The sequence below is a fragment of the Danio rerio genome, chromosome 5 (assembly GCF_052040795.2).
Source record: "Danio rerio strain M-AB ecotype USA chromosome 5, GRCz13ab, whole genome shotgun sequence".
Lineage (NCBI taxonomy): Eukaryota > Metazoa > Chordata > Actinopteri > Cypriniformes > Danionidae > Danio > Danio rerio.
In genome coordinates, this window is record NC_141025.1 from 62013196 (window position 1) to 62036474 (window position 23279).

The following is a 23279-nucleotide window of genomic DNA, read 5'->3' on the forward strand; positions in this document are numbered from 1 at the left end:
TCCCTTGAATTGTTTCATAATGCCTTCATGCTTAGGTCATGATTTGTTTGAAGGGATTGTGGCTAATGACTTGTTAGTTTTCATTTTGTTACAGTTGAAAAACAGTTCACATACAATGAACTTAACAGAGCCATTGCCCAATTCAGCCATTTAGGAAGTGACTCTCACAATGCACCATGTGCTGTTAAAGGTGCAGTAGGTGATCTGCCAAAATACTAACCAGTTAGCATATTATCTTTGGACAGCGGGCAGTTACTGTGATTCAAAGCCACGCCTCCTGAAATCACGAACCTGCACACCGTGTCACAGCAGTAGACAACCCACTAGTTCATGTAATTTGCCAGTCAGAAATGTAGTTAGTGTTTGGCCGGCGGGGTGCAGGATTTACATTTATTACTAAGCCACACTTACATGCTATTGCAGAGCGAATATACAGAGTAGCAGGATGGCTGTCATTGTTCAACAATAAACCAATGTGAACATAAAAGCAACTAGGCAGAATAGCGCTATTTACTGATGTTTTTTTGTTAAACTAAATAACAATCTACATTATCGATGCTGTAAATGGTCCCTTATAAAACTGAAAATAGTCTTTCGTCAACACAGCTGTGCATATCATAGTCTGTAAAACACAGGAGCATATAAGCCATTCATAACACTACACAATCTAACATAAGCTAGCCTGACTAAATTAGTTTTAAAACAACATTACCTGTCTAACAGTAATACTTCAGCTATGGTGTCGTCCTTCCTCCAGCATGCAAAACTAACTCCAATATTGATTCAGGATTTTCAAAGTTTCAATTCAGCATTTGATTTCACTGCGTCTGTGATTGTCTCGTGTGTGCAGCACGTGTCATGAACATGTGGTGCTTATGCAGGCAGGCATGCACGAATGGCGGATCTGCTTGAAAAGAAATGTGCATAAGTCCAAATCTGCATTTGCTGACAGACAGTTTGAGCTACTTATCGAAATTATGGGAGATGTCGGCCCAACAATATTTAATTGGATGAACATTTTTTAGTTTTATGCCTTACCCAGAACATAAAAATACATATAAAAAACATTTAGATTATTTGCTTTAATCATTACTATTGGACTGTGAAGAGACTTTCAACCAGCACAACAAAAAATGTTTCTGAAGACAATCACCTCTTGCACCTTAAAAGCAGACAGTCAACAACTTTGTGGTTTTGCTGCACAGAACTGGGGCCTCATGTATCAACGCTGCCTACGCACAAAAACTTTACGTACGCCAGATTTCACACTCACGTTTGGATTTACTAACTATGAAATTAACGTGAGAATCTGCGTTGGTCCACGCCAACTTCATGTCTGGTGTCATGCATTTCTTGTGTGTGTTTGTTTTATTTCCATCGGCGACTCCTAGAGGCAATTATGTTAAATTGCACACTACAAAGTATCTTTGAGTCATGCAATGCCAGCTATATGGGATGGGATCATCCGCATGTCTAGCAGGTATATAAGGTTTCCACACCATGCTTTTGAACTGCGGTAAAGTTAGTTTAACGTTTGTCATTCATTAGACCAGGGCTGCTCAACCCTGTTCCTGGAGATCGACCTTCCTGCAGATTTTTTTATTTCAGATAGACATAAATATGTGCCCTTTATGTTGCACAAGGCTAAATTTCACACAGAGGAGAGATAGAAGGATACAGCTTTGGCTTTAGTATAGTGCAATCTATGCATCACTTTAAATTGTATAAGCTGTAGTCTCACATTTATAGAACAAGAATGAACACGTCTCAGTCCCTCCTCCCAAGTAGAGGATAAAATGTCAGTTCCTAGTTCCCTCTCCCAAGAATCTTTAAGGTGTGCAGTAGAGACTGAAATGTGAGAAACAAACAGATCTATAAATTTGGTCACTAAATGTTTCTCCCATAGGCACTTCCTCAAAAGCTTCTACAAATCATGATCAAGAAAGACTTCCTCGCACTGAGGAAAATTGTGTTTAATAAAATGGCGCACCTGTAAATAACAAAAAAAGTGTGATTGTGAGAGTCCAAAAGTTTTATATAAGTATTCAAATGTGGCCAGTTTGTCATCTACATAAAAATCCTTCACTGAACGCCTTTGTTACTCCAAAAAGTAAAAATCTTATCAAGTTGTCTGGGCACAAAATCATGATTTTTGCAGATAGGTAAATAAATGAAGGGATATTCAATCTTTAACGCCGTTTTCACTTGATTTAAAATTTTTTACTAGAATTAAGAGCAATAATATTCTTACATTGAACCTTTTTCAGTGATAGAGCTTTTGACCACAAAATTGCAGCCAAAGAATTGTTACCAACTGAACAAGCCTCAAACTGTAGCCACTTAGGACATGTATCTAACTGATCGGAAGCAACTTGATCACACTCATGCCAAAACATTATAGCCCTCATGTTAGCTGCCTAATAGTATTGACAGAATGTGGGCATTGCTAGCCCTTTCACTTCCCTAGATTTTCGCAAATGAGCTTTTGAAATTCTGTGTGCCCTATATCCCCAAATGAAAGGAAAAATCACAAAATCTAACAATTTAAGAAAAGAATTTTAGAAAGAAATATGGGTAAATTCCGAAAAATAGAAAAAACGAGGCAAAATAACCATCTTAATGGCATTAATTCGACCTATTAATGATAATGGAAGAATTTTCCATTTCTCAATAGATAATTCAATCTGTTAAAAGCCTCTAGAAAATTTAATCTATAAATATCCTTAAAATATTTGGAGATAATTAATCCCAAGTAGGTGAAATGATTATCTACAATTTTAATGGGCAGAGATTTCAAAAATCCAGAATCTAAGCCATCTCCCAGAGGCATAAACACACTTTTCTCCAATTAACTGAATAACTGGAAGAGGAACCAAAAATATTAAGCGTTTCCATTAAATGTGGAAAAGCAGTGCATGGGTCATTTAAAAATAATATTAAATCATCTGCATACTGTCACAATCACCAGCGATCATAACTCCATAGATCGCTGGATCTCTCTCACAAATACTCATGGACTACAATTCTGCCATTTCTGGACTATATATTCATACATGCACTTCACCCAGACACACATGCTTCCTCATCTAAACTGATTACATTCACACAACCTGAGGATTGTCAGAGACTGATTGCACACACTATTTAAGCCACACACTCACCCATTCCGTTTGCCAAGTCTTGTTATCTGTATAGTAATACTACAACGTGGTTTCCTAGTCTTGTTTTCTTGTGTTTTGACCCTTGCCTTCTTAGCCTTTTCTTCTTAGTCTGCTGCCTGCCTTTTGTCCTCTCACCTGTTTACTGATTACGATTCTGGACAGTCTCCATATACCTGTTTGCAAATGTATTGACCATTGCTTGCCTGACCACTGATTAAACCTGCATTTGGATCCTACCTCAGTTGTTTGTGTCTCTCCCTGTGGTTACACATACAAGGGTTTAACCTCGAGGCACACCTCGAATCTCAGAATGGGTACGTAAGTGGACTTAAACAACATCGTTGTCATGTTCCCGCTGTAGCTCCAAAAACACAGATAGATTAGAATTTGTGAGAATTGCAGACTTAAGGCTGATTTATACTTCTGCGTCAAACACCGGCGTGTGCTACGGCGCTGACGCTTAGCCCTTCACCGTGGCCATCGGCGTCGCTGATGTGCACCTCTCAAAAATTGTAACTACACGTCGCTACGACGTGTAGCGCAAGCTCTGTGATTAGTCGGCTTGGTAGCGCTGACGAGTCTGGGCGGGACCGAGAGCCGTGCGAATGGCGCGAGCTGGATGCGAGCCCAATGGAGCGATTGTTTACAAGTGTGGAGTCCCGTGAAGAAGCTCCTGATGGAAAGTTTTGTTTTGTGTTTACCTCATAGTTAAAGTTGTTGCACGTCCGCCAGTTCCTGCATCAAAATGAGCGAGTTTTAGCCACTTGTACATCCCGGAAGTGTTCAGGAAAAGCAAAACAGTAGAGAAGAAAAACTCGACACTGAGAAACATTAACACCTCACTGCCCACTAGCGTTTCGGAAGTGTTAATGCAGACCAACAGAGACAGCGCGCAGAAGTATAAATGCACAGCTTTGGGCATTGCATGCGCCGTGGGTCACGCCGGTCACTTGACGCAGAAGTATAAACCAGGCTTTAGGAGCCAAGTAAAGCATTTTAATCAACCTGAAAATTTTCTCAAGTCGAATCTCTCTAAAACAGAAAAAGATATATAAATCCATTCAATTTGGTCGAAGGCTTTCTCTGCATCCAGGGAGAGCATTGCTGCCTTAGATTTTTTTTGACTGATTGTTGTATAAAATGTTTAATAGGCAGTGTGAGTTACAGAAGGAGAATCTTCCTAAAATAAAGCCAGTTTAATCAGAATTAATTAATGAATCCACATGTTTGTTTAATCGAGTAGCCAACATTTTAGCGATAACCTTTTGATGACTGTTAAGACTAATTGGTCTATAATTAGCGGGCTCAGTATCATCTCTGTCTTTTTTTTTTTTCTCAAAAAGACACATATACACTTTATATAAAGAAGCAGGAAACTTATTCAGTTCAATTGAATGATTTAACAAACGAAACAGGAGAGGAGCCAATGTAGATTCATTTGTTTTATAAAATTTAATTCCATACCCATCTGGACCTGTGGCCTTTCTATTGGGAAGGGAATTAATTGCCCCCAGAACTTCACTAGGATCAAAAGGTTGTTCTAGTTCCTTTTTAGCACTATTACTGAGCTTTGGAAAATTCACTTTATTGAGAAAGCTATGTCCCATGTCACTCATCACTGAACTGGTTGAAGAATAAAGATGCTTATAAAATTCTGTAAAACAGTCATTGATTTCTTTAGGATGCGTTACCAAATCACCATTTTGAGCTCTTATTTGATGAATGGCACGACTGGCCTGCACCCCTTTTAGCTGACGAGCAAGAAATGTATCTGCTCTGTCACTGAGTTCAAAATGTTTCTGTTTAAGCTTCAATAGTACATTAGAGACCTGATCACTCAGAATTGAATTATATTCATATTTCTTTTTTAAAATTGCATTAAGGTCTGATTATGCTTGGGATTCTTGAAAAGCTATTTCTAAGGAAGAAGGGATATTTTCAATCTCAAATAGCCGTTTGCGTCATTCCTTTTTACGTGCAGATTCAAAAGCAATAATATATCCTCTCAAAACCACTTTACAAGTTTTCCACAAACATGAGTCAGATACGTCCCCTTTAACATTGGTCTCTAAAAATTGACTCAGCCGATTTGAAAGAAATGAGGTAAACTGTTTATCCATTAGCAAATTGGGGTTAAAACGCCAACAACATTGGTTTTTTGGTAAAGATAGTCTTAAACTAGTGAGACAGGGCTATGGTCCGAAATTAGGTATTTAGATTGGACAACATCTTTAATCATTTTGGAGTCAATAATAAAATAGTTCATGTGAGACTAAGATTTGTGAGCTTGAGAAAATAAAGAGTAATCCCGACCAGTAGGATTCAATTATCTCCATACATCCACAAAATTCATTGATTTAATAAGACTATTTAGAACCCCAACAGACTGGATAGGAGAAGGAACACAAGCTGAAAAGCGATCAAGATAAGAATCTAAATAACAATTGAAGTCTCCCGCGAGTATCCTGTGATTATGTTAGTAGCATTTGTATTGGAAGGAGTCCAAATAATTTCCTAAAAAAGCAGAGTCATCAATGTTGGGTCCATACACATTAACACATGTAATTGGAACATTGTTAATACAGTCCGATACAATAACATATCTTTCCTCTGGATCTGATATTACTGAATGAGAGCGAAATAAAAACGACTTTTTAAAAAAAAGTAAGACTTATAAAGACTTAAAAAATGAAGACTTATAAGTGCAGTAAACAATTAGCGCAACATAAAACAATGTGGTAACAACCCTACCCAAAACCCCAGTGCAGAACAGCATTTTCCCCTGTTGGAATATATAGCCCATTCCATGCGTGTTCAATAAGAAAAGGTCGGGAGAGTTTTTTCTTCAATGCCAAAAATATTAGTAATTTATTAGATACAAATGAATAATTCGATGACAGAGCTCTGGGTTACATTACCCCAATGCAATACAAGAAATAAATTCAAGAGGTTCGCAACTAACATACATTTCCTGACTACAGCATATATACACAACTGATCTTAACGGGTGGTGTAACGTCACTTGTCAGTCATTGTTCAGTCCTCCATTGGCCGCACCTTCGACATACTTCCTCTTTTTCTATGAATTCTCTGCACAACAAAAAAGCATACAACCTTTTGTGCTCTGTGTTCAGTTTTAACACCTCTCTTCAGACAGGAAGTTTCTGCAGAGCTGAATTTAATTTTGGACCCGCATCTATCTACTTCTGCAAAAATTCTAATTAGTATGCACAGCACTCACACACAACATTAGAAATATATGACCCTTACATGACCAATACAAATAATTGTTTGATTAAAAGAAAAAAAGAAAAATAGTAATAAAAATGATTCCTATTATCCAACACCCCCATCTTCATGGAGCCAGCAAGAGGACAAAGCAAAGAGCACAAATCTTACCTAGGTCTGTTAAATGAAAAAATAGCAGCCACACAAATAAACTTAAAAATAAAAATAGCAACCTTCGGTAAGAGAAAAAAAAAAAAACTTGAGGGGGTCCACTACCTCGTGTGTCAGGAAGAAAAAAAACTATCAGTCATAGTCTAAACATCTAGGCGCGATGGTCGTAGAACTATTCCTGACCAGGAATCAGATCGAAAAATTAGAAAGGATTTCCACAAACTTTTTTGCATCTTCAGGAGATGTGAAGGACGGCGACTTTCCATTTTGAGTCAACATCAATTTTGCTGGAAAGCGCAGCGACCATTTCTTGCTAGCTAAAAAAGCGTAAAGCTCGTGTGATCGGAATAAAAGTTCGGCGCTGCACAGTGACCTCGGGAGTATAGTCAGGAAAAATATATATCTGGCTACCCTTGTACTTTAGCAGGAAATTCTCCGTTCTCAGGCAAATAATTAAATCTTTGTCCCGATCATGATGAACTTTTGCAATGATAGTGCGGGGTCTTTGACCCGCAGATGACTTGGGCAGTAGGGCATGATGTGCCCGATCGATTTTGACGCACATTGCCTGAGATAGAGGGCCTACTCACACTATGCTATCCGTACCGTGCCCAGGCCCCTTTCCCGGATGGTTTGAGAAGTGTGAGTGCGCTGAATCGTGCTCAGGCATGGTTCACTTGGCCGGCCCTGGCCCGGTTGGAAGAAGTGGAAGAGGCTCGTGGTTCACTTGGGCATTGGTGGCGTACGCTTGTGTGTGAGTGCAAAACGCACCAAAGCCCGAAACTGAAAGCGAGACGTGACTTTTAATGGACTGTTTCATATGGATTATTTAATCATTCTTACTGTTCAGTGAACGCAAACTGCCGTAGTTTATCAAATATGCAAACCCCTCACTACATGACAGCTGCGCACCTTCAGCAAACCTCCTAATTCCTGCTGCACAAGGTCTTTATGATTGTTTATGAGCGTCAAAAGTGGCTGATCTGTTCGGCGAAATATCTGACTGCATGTCACTGCTTCCCCAAGGACTAAAGTGATATAACTAGAGAAATCTCCACTGTACTGAGAGAGATCGCTTACTGAACAGCGCAGCATCGATGACGTAAGCGTTCCCTGGCCAAATTGTAATGTGAGTGCTGGCCGTCGAGGGAGATGGGACAAGCGTGCTTTGACCCGGTTCGAGGCAACTGTACATAGTGTGAGTACGCCCAGAGTGTCGACTTTATCCCTGACAGCAGCCACCGTTTTTGAAGACTTTCTAGATGCCATGATTGAACATGCAATGAATCAGGAAAAGTCGACAAAAACATTAAAAAAGTTACAAAAATAAATGAAATTCTACTTCCAACTATTAATAATAAATCCAAGATATTACTAATTGTTATTAAATAAAATAAAGACACGAAAAATGGAGTTATCCTCCAAATTCAATGTTATCAGAGATTAGCTCAAAAAAACTCGACTACTCCATACTTTCCGTGCATGCGCCCCATTTCAGGCAACTCTCTCCTTAAAGGGTGTTAGTTCAGCATCCCCTGTTCCCCCGCCTTTTCTGTCCACACTTTGACGGTGTTCTTCTCTTCTCGTTTGGTTTTGCCTTAGTAGAGTCTTTACCATATTTATTAGGGGGAGGAGGCAGGGAGGGGTTTTGCACTCGTGCAAGTGCGCTCAGTGTTACGTTAATTTGGATGTACAAAGAAAATATATGTGAGATTCCGTGTACGCTGTGTGTCACACTTCTGAATTTCTTACTTGCGTACGCAAGGTTTTTGTATGAATTCAACGCAAGTCTTTGTACATGAGGCCCTTAGTGTTTCTTCAGGCTCTTACCAATTTATATAAGAAGATAAATTAAAAACCCCATGGATAGTGAGGTACTGTATGGCAGTTGTGCCTTAAACTGAAGAAAATTGTTGAGCTTATTTGTGCTTACAAAATAAGTCACTATGAGATTGGCTACCTCAAGTTTTTAAAACAATTTCCTTGTTTCCTGATGAAAGACTAAAAGCAAAACATCATTACCTGTTGCACTAGGCAGACCTTTTTCTATACTTTGGACCACTGTGTCATTAGTCAGGTTTCATCATATCTTCACTGTTGTTCACTTCATCTGTTTCCTCTTACAATTAGCGCTGGCACGCATGCATTGCTCACCTGTTTCTATTTTGATGTAAATCATCTCTCTACTTATACCTGCCCTGTTTTGTTACACTTTGCCAGGTTAATGTGTTCTTTAGCTTACGTTTATCTCTTTTGATTTGAACGGCAACCTCTCTGTGTTCTGTACGAGCCTTGACACACTGAATCGGTTGTGGATGCTTAGGTTCAAAAGCAAGCATTCCTACTTAAGAATTATGTGCATCTTTGTAAAACCTTGACAAAGAAAGACATCAGTTGCTCCAGTTCTATTTAGATTCTGGTCAGTTATTTCCTCCTAAAATTCAGTCTGTCAGTGAATCACATGAACAATAGTCAGTTATTGAATACAGAAATACAAAATGCAATAAAGGCGGCTAACTGGGTTTCTCAGAATACATAAGAAGTATCAGGGGTGGTTTATAAAGTACCCAAATATGCCAATGGCCACATTGTTGTTGTAGACCATAACAGTCGTGGTTATGTCTTTGGTAAAATATCTGTGATACTCATTAGTCTGACTGATGTCTACTTTCTTACTGAACTGTATGAATCTGTTCTTTTGTCTGACCTTGGCCTTTACTCTCTTTATACCTGTGCAAAATAATGTGTGTGTTAATTTTGACAGTCTGTTAGATTACAAGCCCCTTCCAATTTATAAAGTGGCAGGGCTTTCTGTGGTGTCCTTACATCACTCGGTGTACTCTTTTTAACTTCTGGCACAGAACTGATCCAACAGGAAATAAAGAGAGTCCTCCCTGAATTAGACATCAATCACCTATGTTTTGTGGTGGGTGTTGAGAACACACAGGACCTTGCACTAGTTGATATGTCTGATCTTCAGGACGTCTTAAATCCACTACAATGTGGAAAATTCTTAATTGAATTCAAACAAAAAGGTAAGACTCATTTTCTTTTTTGTAGAATTATCTACAAGATTAAATAAATAAATAAAATATATATGTATATACGGTGTCTACTGAGATGTAAAACTTTTTACTTTGTTCTTCTGTAGTTTCCGAAGTGTCTAGAGGCCAACTGGATCAAGTTGAGCTCACCACATTAATCCCACCCAGCTTACAATCTGAACAGCCATCCACATCGTACACACCTGTGAATTCTAATTTGCTTAGTATATTTCAAATTCCTTAGGAACGCATGTCTGAAGCACTTCTTCATGCAGTATCCAAAAAGGAGAAGACTCCACTTGTACCGAGAAGGAAGTTTGTAAGGATTGTTGTGGCAGCCATGATAGAATATTGCCCAAACCCAAACTTGGCAGACTGTAGGAAAGTGGCAAGAAACATCTTTTCTAAACACAACATTTGGAGACATTACAGAAGAAGGAGAACAATGGAGAAAAGTTCTTTTCAAAGACAGCTGAAAACCAGAGTTGATATTATTTTTAGACACAATGTAGCACATAGGATTTGTCATCCTAAAAAACACAGAAGAACAACAACTGAGCAGTTGCACAGTCAAAAAGATCAGATGAAAGCTGGATGCATCAAATGGCAACCTACTTCCATGTCTGATGAAGAGACCGCACATCTCTTTAAGAGAAGAGAAAATTTATATTATATTAGAAATTTTTCAAACTAAAGGCCCAAGATCTGTTAAACTGTCTGATGTGGACAACCTAATGCAGGAAACGTACATTTGTCAGTGCCAAATGATAAATTCATGTCGCCCTCCAGCCATCAGTGACTTGGAATTTGAGTCTCCAGGGATGTGAATGGAACGGCAATTTCAGCCGCATTTGACTTCAGAGGAGAAGACGGTGAGTGAGCTGAGATATGCGGCGGGAGTGGATACCCTCCATATGGTTGATATATACCACCGCCGCCGTGCTGTCTGTCCTGATCAGCATGTGCTTCCTCTCTAGCACCGGTAAAAAATGGCGCAGAGTGAGATACACTGCCAACAGCTCCAGGCAATTGATATGCTAATGCCGCCGGGTTCCTTTCCACAGACCCGCAGCTGCATGCCAGCAACACATGGCCCCCCAGCCCGTGCTGGAAGCATCCGTTGAGAAGACGACATGCTTGGACACTTGTTCTAGAGACACTCCAGCTTGTACAAATGCCGGGTTCGACCAAAGACTAAGTGCGTGGCGACACAGCAGAGTGACCGTCACTCAGTGCATGCCCGCGTGCCATGATCACCAGATCGTGAAGCCAGTGCTGAAGCGGTCTCATATTGAGCAATCCAAGCAGCGTGACAGCAGCTACGGATGCCAAATAATTTCAGAAAGACCACAGTTTTCCTGTCAAACTCTCTTAGACGGGTCAGCATCAGCATGCCGCCATCTTAGGAGAGGCATGCCATCATGGTGATCGAGTCCAGCTCCAACCCGAGAAAAAAGATTCTCTGCATGGGGACAAGTTTGCTCTTTTCTCGGTTGACCTAAAACCTCAGCATGTCGAGGTGCTGGAGCACCCTGTCTTAATGCATAATCAATTGATCCCGTGAGTGCGTTTAAATCAGCCAGTCGTCAAGATAATTGCGTATGCAGATGCCTGCAAGCTGAAGGGGCGCTAGGGCACCCTCCGCAAGCTTGGTGAAAACTTGCGTCGACAGAGAGAGCCCGAAGGGGAGGACTTTATACTGCCAAGCTCGACCCTCGAATGCAGCAAACCGTAGAAATTAGTGGTGGCGTGGAAGAATGACAACATAAAAGTATGCATCCTTCAGGCCTATTGCTGCAAACCAATTCTGAGGACAGACGCACTGGAGGATGCGCCTCTGTGTGATCATTCTGAGCCGCAGCTTGTGCAGACAGTGGTTCAAAATGCACAGGTCTTGGTCAGGGGCGGAGATTGAACTGGCCCTGGTTAAATATAGACCTGTGAACTTGGGAGGCCTTATGGCAAACTGAATTGCCTAGCTAATTCTGATCGTGCGAATGAGCCATTGCGACGGGCTGGCTAGCAATAACCAGGCTGGCAGAGCTCGCACAAGTGGGCAGCACGGAGTGGGAGGGCTCAACCAGGGAGACTGTCCTCCAGCACACTCAGAGCCGCTGGCAAGGTACATCGATCCTGCGAGCTCAAAGGCAGGGCGTCCCAGACTGGCACTGTTCAGGCTGACACATTCTTGGGGAAAGAGAAAAGTGCTCTTTTATTAAGAATTTGGCGACCGCCAGCCACAAGACCAGCAGCCTAGCACTGAAATTCACTATTTGGTGTTGTGATGCCTGGTCCTCCACCGGGTAAAGAGCAAATTCCCTCTTCTCCGCATAGCCTGCCTCAGGGACACTTTGTGGTCTGTTTACCGGACTTAACGACGCCCTATTATTTTTTCAGAAGTCAAAATTTTGTAACCAAATATATTATTTGCAAAAAACGTAAAGCTTTAGGGTGTAGACGTTAATAACATCCACTGTATTGTGTAATTTAGTATATAATCCAAATAATGTGTGTGTGTTTGTATTTGTGTGTGAGTAAAGTTAGTGACTTTCTTAACAGTTTTGTGGTGACTTTTCACATTTCAGGAGATATGCTTCCAAACTCAACAAAGTGGATGGTCAGCATTGAGGGCAGAGTGACTCATTGCATTGATGAGCAGCTGATTTTCTCTCCAGCCCTTTCTGTGTTTTTTGGTTCCTTTTATGTTTTTAACATAACATCAGGAGACAGCCAGCATCACACTAGAGCTTATGTAAAGGTAACTATTATATATGGACGAGATACGGTTGATTGCAAAATTATTAGCCCTTCTGTGAATTTAGTTTTTTTTTTTTTTTTTTTTGCACATTTCACAAGCGATTTTTAACAGACCAAGGACAAATTCCAATTTTTTTCTATGTTTTTGTTCTCATTTGTATTTTCTTATTTGGCTAGAATAAAATCAGTTCATTTATTAAAATATGTATAAAAAAAGTAAGGCCAATAATCATAACCCCTTAAGAATTTTTTATTGACTACAGAACAAGCCACTGTTGTCCAATGACTTGCCTAGTTACTTAAGTTGGCATGTTAAGCTGAATACTAATATTTTGAAAAATAACTAGTACAATATGTACTATCATCATGGCAAAGACAAAACAATTTAATTATCAAAACTATTGTTTAAAAATGTTACAAAATCTTCTCTCCATTAAGCAGCACTTGATAAGTATTTTTAAAAGAATTACAATTTCAGAGGAGGGCTAACAATTTTGACTTTAATTGTATATACTGTATATGTGGTATGCATACTTGATTATGAGTAAAACAATGTTAAATGTTTTATCAGATTCTATGTGAGAATTAATCCAGATAGGGCAGTGTGCTTCGCAATGTGGAATGAGCCACAAACTGAGTCAAGTGTTAAAAGAAAAGTTCCTGATGTAAATCTTCATGTACATGCATTTTTGCTGAGCCTCACAAAATTTGAGTGTAAAACTTCTGATTAAGTAAGTAAAAGGGGTATGTTGTGATAAATGCATAAACTTAATTAAATAAAAGTGCATAATGGTGATTTAATTTTTTTGTTTTTTTTATTATTGCTACAGGTTTGGAACAACATGAGGATCAGTGCTCAAAAAAAACTGTTTTGGATGGACTTTATTTTATATTATTTATTGGTTATGTGATTGTTAAATGTTGGCTATTGCTTTGAAAATATGCTGTATACACTACATGTGTTCTTTATTTAAGATTACATTGTAAATGGAAAACATAGTAATATCCAGTGATTTAGATAGATTTGCTCTTCAGTGTTTGGATTTTCAGCAGTGAAAATTAAACCACACTGAACTGAACTAAACTAAACTTCAACTCTGAAAACTGAACTACGCTGTTTCAATTTCCTATAATCTTCTATGTTAAGCTGCTTTGACACAATCTACATTATAAAATGCTATAGAAATAACCATGAATTGAATTGATTTCTGTAATTTTGTGATGCTTTTTCTGTTGTATATTTGTTTTCTGGCAAATCAATAAAATACATTTTTAAAGAACTTATATGCTTTCTATTTTTTAAAATAACCATACATAATACTGATTAATTTTAGTAACAGTACAGTAACTACTACTGTATATAAGATATACTATTAATGTGTATGCAGTTTTATGCTGTGAGTAGTAACAGTACAGTACAGTGATTTACTGTAAGCTGTATTGCCAGATAGTCACAGCTACTGTTTTGTTATAGTAATTTACTGGCCACACTGTTGCCAGTTACTCACTGTAATGGTTCGGTTACAGTAATTTACTGGGAACACTGTTGCCAGTTACTGTTAAATGTCTCTTACGGTGACTTAAATGTTGCCAGTATTCTACTGTAAAAAAGCCCAGTAAGGTCTAACAGTGTATAATACACATATTTTGTTCAAAAGATACTTAACCCTTGTTTTAGAAAATTTTTAAAAAATTTTTTTTATAAATTAAAGCAATGGTTTGGCTCGTGATATAGAATTTATTTTTCATTGAAAGTGCTTTCCATGGTTTCTAGTTTAATATCTCGTTGCGTTTAAAATATTTTACATTACATAAATGAATAGTTTATTAATGGCCAGCATTTAACTTTAGTCTAACACACCACACCAGTTTCATACTAATTTAAATATTTGTTCAAAATTATTAGTATAGACAAAGGAATGTTCTCTAATTTGAACATCATTTCCTATTTATATATATAGATTGATCTTGTGGATTTGTTGTATTGTACTGAATTATTGACTGGTCTGTGTTTTTTTTTTTTTTTTTTTTTTTGCCCTTTCCACCAGGCTCCTCGTCTGTCATTAGTAATGATGATGACTCTGCCAGCCCGCTCCACCACGTTTCCAACGGCAACAACACGCCATCATCCTCGGAGATGGGTCCTGATGCAGTTATTATTGGAATGACAAAGATTCCAGTCATTGAGAACCCTCAGTACTTCCGCAACCCTGGCAGCATGCTGAAATCGGACACTCGTGAGTTGCAGTGGGGTGTGGGGTCGCACCAGCCACACTTCATTCTCTCAAATAGATTCCAGCCTAGGTTGCCACTGGTCAGTTGTCATAGAAACCTCCCTTTCTATCACCATGGTGATGATATCAGGGGTGGCTGACGCTGTGTAACTTAATCACTGTTGAACTGTAGATTTCTGCAAGCATTCTTTATTTTAAATCCAGTGTGTTCTACCAACACCTGATTAGAGATGTTTATTTAGGCAAGCATGCCATACTACTGCTAAAAAGGTTTAGTCAGCACAAGGTCAAAATTTACCCACTCTTATAGGGAATATTGGTGGTTTTATAATGAATTATTAATCCATGCAAATCTAAATATGTTTTACCTCTGTATCTTTTTTGAATCATGTCAGCCAGAACACCCTAGTAACTGAATTGCAACATACGAAAAACATGCTCTTATTAATAAAGTGATAATTCTACAGCTTTTGACCAACCCCTTTTCAAACGTTTTGAAGAAATTGGAGTTTTCACTGTTAGTGTTTTAGTATTCATGTGTTTTATTATTCATTATTTTGCAGTTGTCCAACATATAAAGCGTCACAACATTTTACTGAAGAGGGAGCTGGGAGAGGGGGCTTTCGGGAAAGTGTTCTTAGCTGAATGCTACAACTTGTCTCCTGACCAAGAGAAGATTTTGGTGGCTGTTAAGGTATGGGACATTTGCACAGCATTATATTACACTATGTTATATCTTACAGTTTTTCTCAGTGGCTTTGGTGCATTTCTCACAACACTATTTACATTTGCATAACAGTTAATGCATTTCTCAAAATAATTAGTCATTTGTGCACATCATAGTAGCAGCTTCTCATTCCTTCCAACAAATTGTAAATGCTTTTGGACATGCATGAATTGCTTTCATTCAACTTCCTGCTGTTTTATAACATTATCATGCTTATGTCATGTCATTCAAAATTAACTAAACTTGTGAATGCTGAATAGTCGTTTCAAATAAAACTAATAGTCCTCATTTCATTACTTGTGTCTGTCTAGCAAATTAACATTTTTTAAGGTTTTTCTTTTTCTCTGAAAATGTCTTCTAAAATGAACAATTTGATGAATGATTTACAGACCTGTGTATGTTTCAGTTCCAATATGGACTGTAATTGTACACAGCTCTACCCAAAGGGAGTTTATGTTTGTTGTAAATAAGGGTGTTTTATTCTTTTGCATATTGCTGTGAATAAATTAGAATTGCCAAGAGCAAATGCAGTAAATATGTGAAACATACATATTTAGTGTCTTGCACTCACTAAAATGCTGAATATATATATATATATATATATATATATATATATATATATATATATATATATATATATATATGCAGTATAAATAGTATATAGTGCTGTCTTGAGCATTTTCAGGAAGTGTCACCAAAATCGGACTTCTTTTTGCATTGAAAATAATGTAGAGAGTAAACTGTCATAATGAAAACATGACAAAGCCATTTGACTATCTTGTTCATAAACAATGGTGTCAGGACTTTTCATCTTGATGACAGAGACACATTCATTGACATCATTACTTGCTTTTGAGGAATGAGCAATCCGTTTTGATCAAGTGACGCGCTTTTGCAGGTTATCAACTAGGTTTTGCAGTTTGCACTAATTGTTTTGAGAAATGCATTTACTGCTGTGCAGAAATGAACTAGTGTTGTGAGAAATTCACCAAAGCCAAAAAGGACCACATATTGATAAATAATGTTCTGTGAGTAGATAATTTCTTCATAAGAATGCTACACAGAAACAGCCGTATCACCCTGCAGCCCAAGACCGGTTACTCACTGTAGCTAAGCTGGGCTGAGCCTAGTCAGTACCTGGATGGGAGACCATATGGGAAAGCTAGGTTGCTGTTGGAAGTGGTGTTAGTGAGGCCAGCAGGGGGCGCTCAACCTGTGGTCTGTGTGAGTCCTGATGCTCCAGAAAACGTGAAGGGGACACTACACTGTCAGTGGGTGCCGTCTTGCGGATGAGATGTTAAACCGAGGTCCTGACTCTTTGTGGTCATTAAAAATCCCATGGCACTTCTCGTAAAAAGTAGGGGTGTAACCCCGGTGTCCTGGCCAAAGTCCCTCAATAGGCCCTTACCCATCATGACCTCTTAATCATCCCCATTCACCGAACTGGCTCTATTGCTGTCTCTTCACTCCACCAATAGCTGGTGTGTGGTGAGCGTACTGGCGCCAATGTCCTGTGGCTGCCGTCGCATTATCCAAGTGGATGCTGCACACTGGTGGTGGTGTAAAGAGACTCCCCTCATGATTGTGATGCGCTTTGGGTGTATGGCCATACACAATAAATGCGCTATATAAATACACATTACATTACATTACATTACACAACCTATAGGGCAAGCCAAGCACCATGATTTCCATCTTAGACCTGTTTGAATACAGAAAATGTTGGACACAGTTTTTAGGGGTAAGAAGCATGCGCACTATCAGTCAAAAGTTTGGGGTCAGCAGGATTTTTAAATGTTTTAAAATAAGCTTTTCCTGCTCACCAAGGCTGCATTTATTTGATCAAAAATACAGTACAAATTATAAAATTGTGCAATGTTACTGCACTTTAAAGTAATTATAAAGTCTTTTATAATTTAATGTAATAAATTATGCCAGTGATTTTAAAGATTTTCAAAGAATTTCCAGCTTCATTACTCCAGTCTTTAGAGTCACATGATCGTTCAGAAATAATTATAATATTATTATTATTATTATTATTATTATTGTTAATGGTAATATTAATAAGAGCAATAATGATTGGAGTAATATTTTCATTTGAAACTACAAACAATAAGTAATAAATATATATTTAATAATAAGTATTTGACTATTTGTTTTACATTTAATAAATACCGCCTTGATGAACAGAATAGTGCTCACAACAAGAAGGTTGCTGGGTCGCTGGTTCGAACCTCGGCTCAGTTGGCGTTTTTGTGTGGAGTTTGCATGTTCTCCCTGCGTTCGCGTGGGTTTCCTCCAGGTGCTCCGGTTTCCCCCACTGTCCAAAGTACATGCGGTACTGGTGAATTGGGTAAGCTAAATTGTCCGTAGTGTATGAGTGTGTGTGGAAGTTTCCCAGATGGGTTGCGGCTGGAAGGGCATCTGCTGCGTAAAAACGTGCTGGATAAGTTGGCGGTTCTTTCCGCTGTGGCGACCCCAGAAGTCAAAAAGAAAATGAATGAATGAAATTAATAAATAAAATTAATAATAAAAAATCTGACCCCAAAATTTTGACTGGTAGTGTAAATATTTCATTAACTTTCATCAAAATCTGTGAGTAGTGTAGCTCGATTGGTAGATGTTTGTGCTGTAATAACGCCAAAATATTATGTGCGATCCCAGAGAACATCAGATTTTTTTTCTTGTAAATTAGCATTTTCTATCAGGCTCCTATGATTAGGTTCAGAAGTTTCATTTTAGAGAGAATGATAAAGTTATTTGCTAGTAAATAAAATAACTTTTTTTTCATTATTGTAACTTTAGACAATTCTTTGGTTTTTAACAAGGTAGATTTACTTTTGCTAAATCCAGTGCTTTTTTGCAAAAACCTCTAAATCCACATTTTGGCACAAGACAATGTAATTAGCTGAAAAACACTAACGATGCAATTAGAAATTATTTTACCAAACATAAAACACTTAAAATAAAAATACATAAATCTGTCAAGTAAGTGGTTGTTCATTCCGCTGTGGTAACCCCTGAAAAGCCAGGGAAAAAGCAAATGGAAAATGCTATTATATCTCATAGCATTCATATGGGATAAAAGAAAGGCATCTTCACTTCGTCTTTCGTGAATCGGTGTTGCTGTTTAATGTCAGACTCATTCAAAGTAGCGTCACTGGGCAAAACGTTATGAAAACATGGCACACTTCCGACTGTACAGTGTTTTCTTTTTCTTATAATGCACGTAGTTTTGAGGTTTTCATTTGCCATTCACTGACAGTCGGACAGGCTCATTTAGTTCATCATAATTCATCTTTTAAAATCTTATTGAAAGCAGAATAAATACAGTCTCCTCATAAAATCAGCACACCGTTACATTGAAAACAGTTCGATTTGCATCTTCTGATTCTCAGGACATAGCGGCCTTTGCAAGTGGTGCTTAGAGGCTTTTGCATACAAACTTATTTCTGAATGGGCTGACGCTGCGATTTAGATGATTTGAAGCAAAAATATTTGTCAAACATATATTACGTATAGTACAGCGGCTTTTGCATCTGAACTCTTCATATGCATTGAACAGGCTGTGTAAATCGTGTTTCACAGCCTTTGCTAAATGCAAAAATAGAAAACAGTTTTGTAAATATTTTGAAAAAATTGTTCATAAGGTATCATCTGTATAATCCACAAACAATACTGCATTTTGATAAGTTACACTGATCGAATACAATCATGATGACATGAAAAACAATGTTGTCATTGTTTTTTTGTTTTTTTTTCATTTAACTTTACAACATAACTATAGGTCATAATAACTGCTTGCTGAAACAAATTCTTTTAGGTGAGGAAATTCTCAGCTTTCTGGTGATCACTAAAATAAGACCTGAACCAGAAATATCAAAGATAATTTTGTCAGAATCTTTTTAACTGTTTAACAGAGTTATCAGTAACTTATAGGTCATCTCTCAACTCTGCATTTACAAAAACATGGTAAGGGCCCAAACTGATTGTTAACTAATAAATGATTATTATGACATTGTAAAGCAATTGTTTCCCAGTTCTGGGTTGCCCCTGAAAGTGAAAAAAATGCCGGAATAATTGCTGGTTCATTCTGCTGTGGTGACTTCTGATAAATAAGGGAGTAAGCTGAAGGAAATGAATGAATGATGTAAAGCACTCTGTCTAGTCATGTGATCTCTTAACTTGCAGACTTTGAAAGAAGCCAGTGAAAGTGGGCGAGCAGATTTCCACAGAGAGGCAGAACTCCTGACCAACCTGCAGCATGAGCACATTGTCAAATTTTACGGCGTGTGTGTAGAAAGTGACCCCCTCATTATGGTGTTTGAGTACATGAAACACGGAGATCTCAACAAGTTTCTCAGGTTTGGAGACAACATTTATAACACCCACATTTTTGTTTTAAATGTTTCACAGAATGCATTGATAGAATATGTTGAATTGCTCTCTGATGTTTAATAAGGTGTATGGTTTAGGTAATTGCAGAAATTCTCCAGAAAAACCTTATAAATTAGCCCTTATATTAAATGGTTGGTTTTGACCATATTTGTAAGGGTCATGATTATTAATTAGCCCTCCTCTGTTGTATCCTATCTGGTTCTTATTATTTTTCTTTCGGTTTCTTCCTCTTCTTCTTCTTTCGCTCTGGGAGTGTATGGCAACCCTATGAACCGTTTGTGGCATTTGCGTAAACTTTGGCACACTGATAGAGGACAGTCTGATCTTTAAGACAAATTTGGACTCTCTTACTCTAAGTCTCTAGCGCCACTACATGTCCAAAGTTTCACTTATGTTTACCCTTACAACTTTTGAACCCAATTGGCTATAATCAAAATAGTTTTTTTCCTCTGATCCCTTGGCTCAGGCCAACTCAAACACACCCTATGGTGTTGTTTTCAGTCATAAAAAGGTGTTCACTATTGTGAATTTTTTGTAAAACCTGTTTGAACAAAGTCGTCCCAGGCCGTTTTTCCGATTTTCACCAAAATGAATTACAAGATCTACAGAACATGCTGACCAAAATTTATTAAACTCAGGTTAAAAAAAATGTACATAGAGCTTGCGAAAATTTAATTAAGGTGTTATTTTCATAACGTATTGATGCATTCACATCAAACTTGGTGTGTTATCACAACCATGGTCCAAACTTAGTTGCATCGTTTTAGTCGAATGATGTCTGATTTCCCATGGTCAGTCATTTTGGCTGTTGGCCATTTTGAATTAGTCCAAAAATTGCTATATTTTAGGGACGCATTGGTAAATTGTTATGAAAGTAGGCATGTGTCTTTAAGACTGTGCCCCAAAGGTGCTCAAAAAGTTTCTTATGATACTTATCTTGTTATTTTTTTTTGGTTTGTCCTTAGAATATCGGTACCAATTATGCTTTAACTAACTGAACTTTCTATCCGCCATATTGCTTTAAGTAAAAAACTTACTTTTTTAAACTCCTACATCGTTTGCCTGATTTGCACCAAATTTGACTCAGATCATCTTCAGACCATGCTGACAAAAATGTATTGAATTTGTGTTGATAGGTGTAACAGTTTTTGTTTACTTCACCTGACAATTGTGCTAAATGTGCAACAGATGCCAAACTATATCTGAGGCTGTATCTCCTCGATAGTTAATGACACCAAATTTTAGGTCTGTCATTGTTGCCTCACACTGACCACACCATAAATGCATATGCTTTTTTCCCCATAGGGCTCATGGTCCAGATGCGGTGCTAATGGCAGACGGACAGCAGAGTTTGCTGGTGGAGTTGACTCAGCCTCAGATGCTGCACATTGCTCAGCAGATAGCAGCAGGAATGGTGTATCTGGCTTCACAGCATTTTGTGCACAGAGACCTGGCCACACGCAACTGCCTGGTGGGGGAAAACCTGCTTGTAAAGATAGGAGACTTTGGCATGTCCAGAGATGTGTACAGCACCGACTACTATAGGGTAAGTGTGGATCATTTTAGAAATGTCCATATTGCTGTGGTACTTTTAGTTTAAATTTGCAGTTCAAGGTCTTTCTGTTTGCTAGTTTACTCTATCTAGCTTCATCTAAATAACAAATTATAAATGCAGTAAAAGCAATAGCTTTTGTTTCACAATACTTTGTGAATGCCTCAAATCTCTTTTAGCATATTGTAAACAAATATTTTAGCATCACATTTTTAGGATTTTTGCATCTCAAAGCAAACCACTTAGGAGTGTTAAGTTACACAGTATAAACGGTCCATGACTTTTCACATTCTTACTTGAACATTCCAGCTATGTGAATACAAATACATACGGCAGTAAATGATGGTTGCTAAAAGACTGTTTAAGTAGTTAACGGTTGGATGAGAGTGGATCACACCATAAATTCACTTAAAGGAATACTCTTAACTTTTAGTTAAAGAGCACCTGTGTTACCCCTTTAAAATATGTAAGATAAGCCTTTGGTGTCTGTCTCTGTCTCCTCAATGTGTCTGTAAATTGTCAGTTTAAAAAACCAATCAGATAATTTATTGTAGGCTCCAGAATCTACCTATTCTGGTGTCTGAATACATGGTAGTTGTTTTTGTAGCCTGTGGCTTTAAATTTAAATGACCTGTTTCTCCCCGCCCACCGTTCCCATGTGGGTTTTTGCTTCTCATGCATTACATCAGATAAACAGCTGTTACTGTTACAGTAAGACTTGGATGAAGCTGCAATCAAGCTTATTATAGTTAACAAAAACGAACAAAAAAAACAAAACTAAAATGTAAAATAATTGTCGTCAACTGAAATAAAATAAAATCGAGAGTTTTTTTTAAAAAAACAGAACTAACTGAAACTGTATTGTGTACATGCAAAACTTACTAAAACTAACTGAAATTATAGCAAAAACCTCCTTCGTTTTTGTATTTGTGATTGTATCTAATACATAATCTTACTGTACCTTTTAGAAGTAAATATAATTCGCGCTGCAGGTGTTTGACCCGTACGGCACCTCAGAGTCCTGCTGCCATTAGCTAGATCGAGCCGGTTCTCCTCCAATCATTCTCACTGTTGCTCCCGCGACAAAAACAGCAAGTGGACATGACAACAGCAAGGTTATAGCATTAAATACAGACACTTTAAACTATTACTTTACCACCTTTGTGGCCAGTAATAGGGTTTATTTCTGTATCGCGATCGCGAACAAATCTTTTTAACCGGATCTTCTAAGTGAACCGGTTGAACTAGTTCACCAAATCGAACTGAATCATTTAAAACGATTTGCGTCTCTAGTAAGCACTTATCCACAAACTATTTACTTTTTAACAAGCCTAATACCCCCCTCTGACTCTAAATAATCCAATATATACTCTCATTCAGTTATTAGAATTTTAACGTTACATTGAGAAGCGCTAAACCAAAAATACTGTGCATGCATGATTCAGTAAACCCAACACAAACAGTACAGCCTGCTGTGTGACTGAACTAAACTTGAACAACTGCAGTGCGGGTAAACCGAGGGCTTAAATGAGAGGATCTGGTGAAAAACATAAGTTTATTTCATAACAGACAATTGAAATGGAATTTAATTAGATGAATCATTTTCCCAGAAATGGGTTGCGGCTGAAAGAGCATCCGCTGTGTAAAAACTTGCTGGACAAGTTGCAGGTTCATTCCACCCCGAATTAATAAAGGGACTAAGCTGACAAGAAAATGAATGAATGAACAAGTGAATCATGATTCAGTTGGGTTGTAAAACTTTACCAGACATTTTTCAGATCACGGTGATGTTTTAACTGACTGAAATTACTATTGCTGAGAATGCTAACTACATGTTGAGTCCAAACATCCGTGTTAAAAATCGGAACTTCCCATCACTACTGTGTGTTTAACCTCAGAAGCAACCTCAAAAGAAACTAATAAAAACTAGTAAATCTGCATTTAATATTAATTAAAACAAACTGAATTTAAAAACAAAGTCAAAATGAAATAGAAACTGAAACTAAT

The 23279-nt window shown here is 37.9% G+C and overlaps 2 protein-coding genes across 7 annotated transcripts in view; both read left to right on the top strand.

Moving 5' to 3' along the window:
- LOC147844409 (uncharacterized) overlaps nt 1–23279 on the top strand; it is a 681160-nt gene that overhangs the window by 488608 nt on the left and 169273 nt on the right. The window lies entirely within an intron of this gene.
- The window catches only part of ntrk2b (neurotrophic tyrosine kinase, receptor, type 2b), a 63374-nt gene that overhangs the window by 28576 nt on the left and 11519 nt on the right, over nt 1–23279 (top strand). For all 4 annotated transcript variants that reach the window (XM_087252808.1, XM_087252806.1, XM_087252807.1 and 1 more), the window contains 4 exons: nt 14410–14598; nt 15159–15289; nt 19514–19686; nt 21026–21266. In XM_087252808.1, the coding sequence (XP_087108934.1) occupies nt 14410–14598; nt 15159–15289; nt 19514–19686; nt 21026–21266 (734 nt within the window). The remainder of the gene's footprint in view (nt 1–14409; nt 14599–15158; nt 15290–19513; nt 19687–21025; nt 21267–23279) is intronic.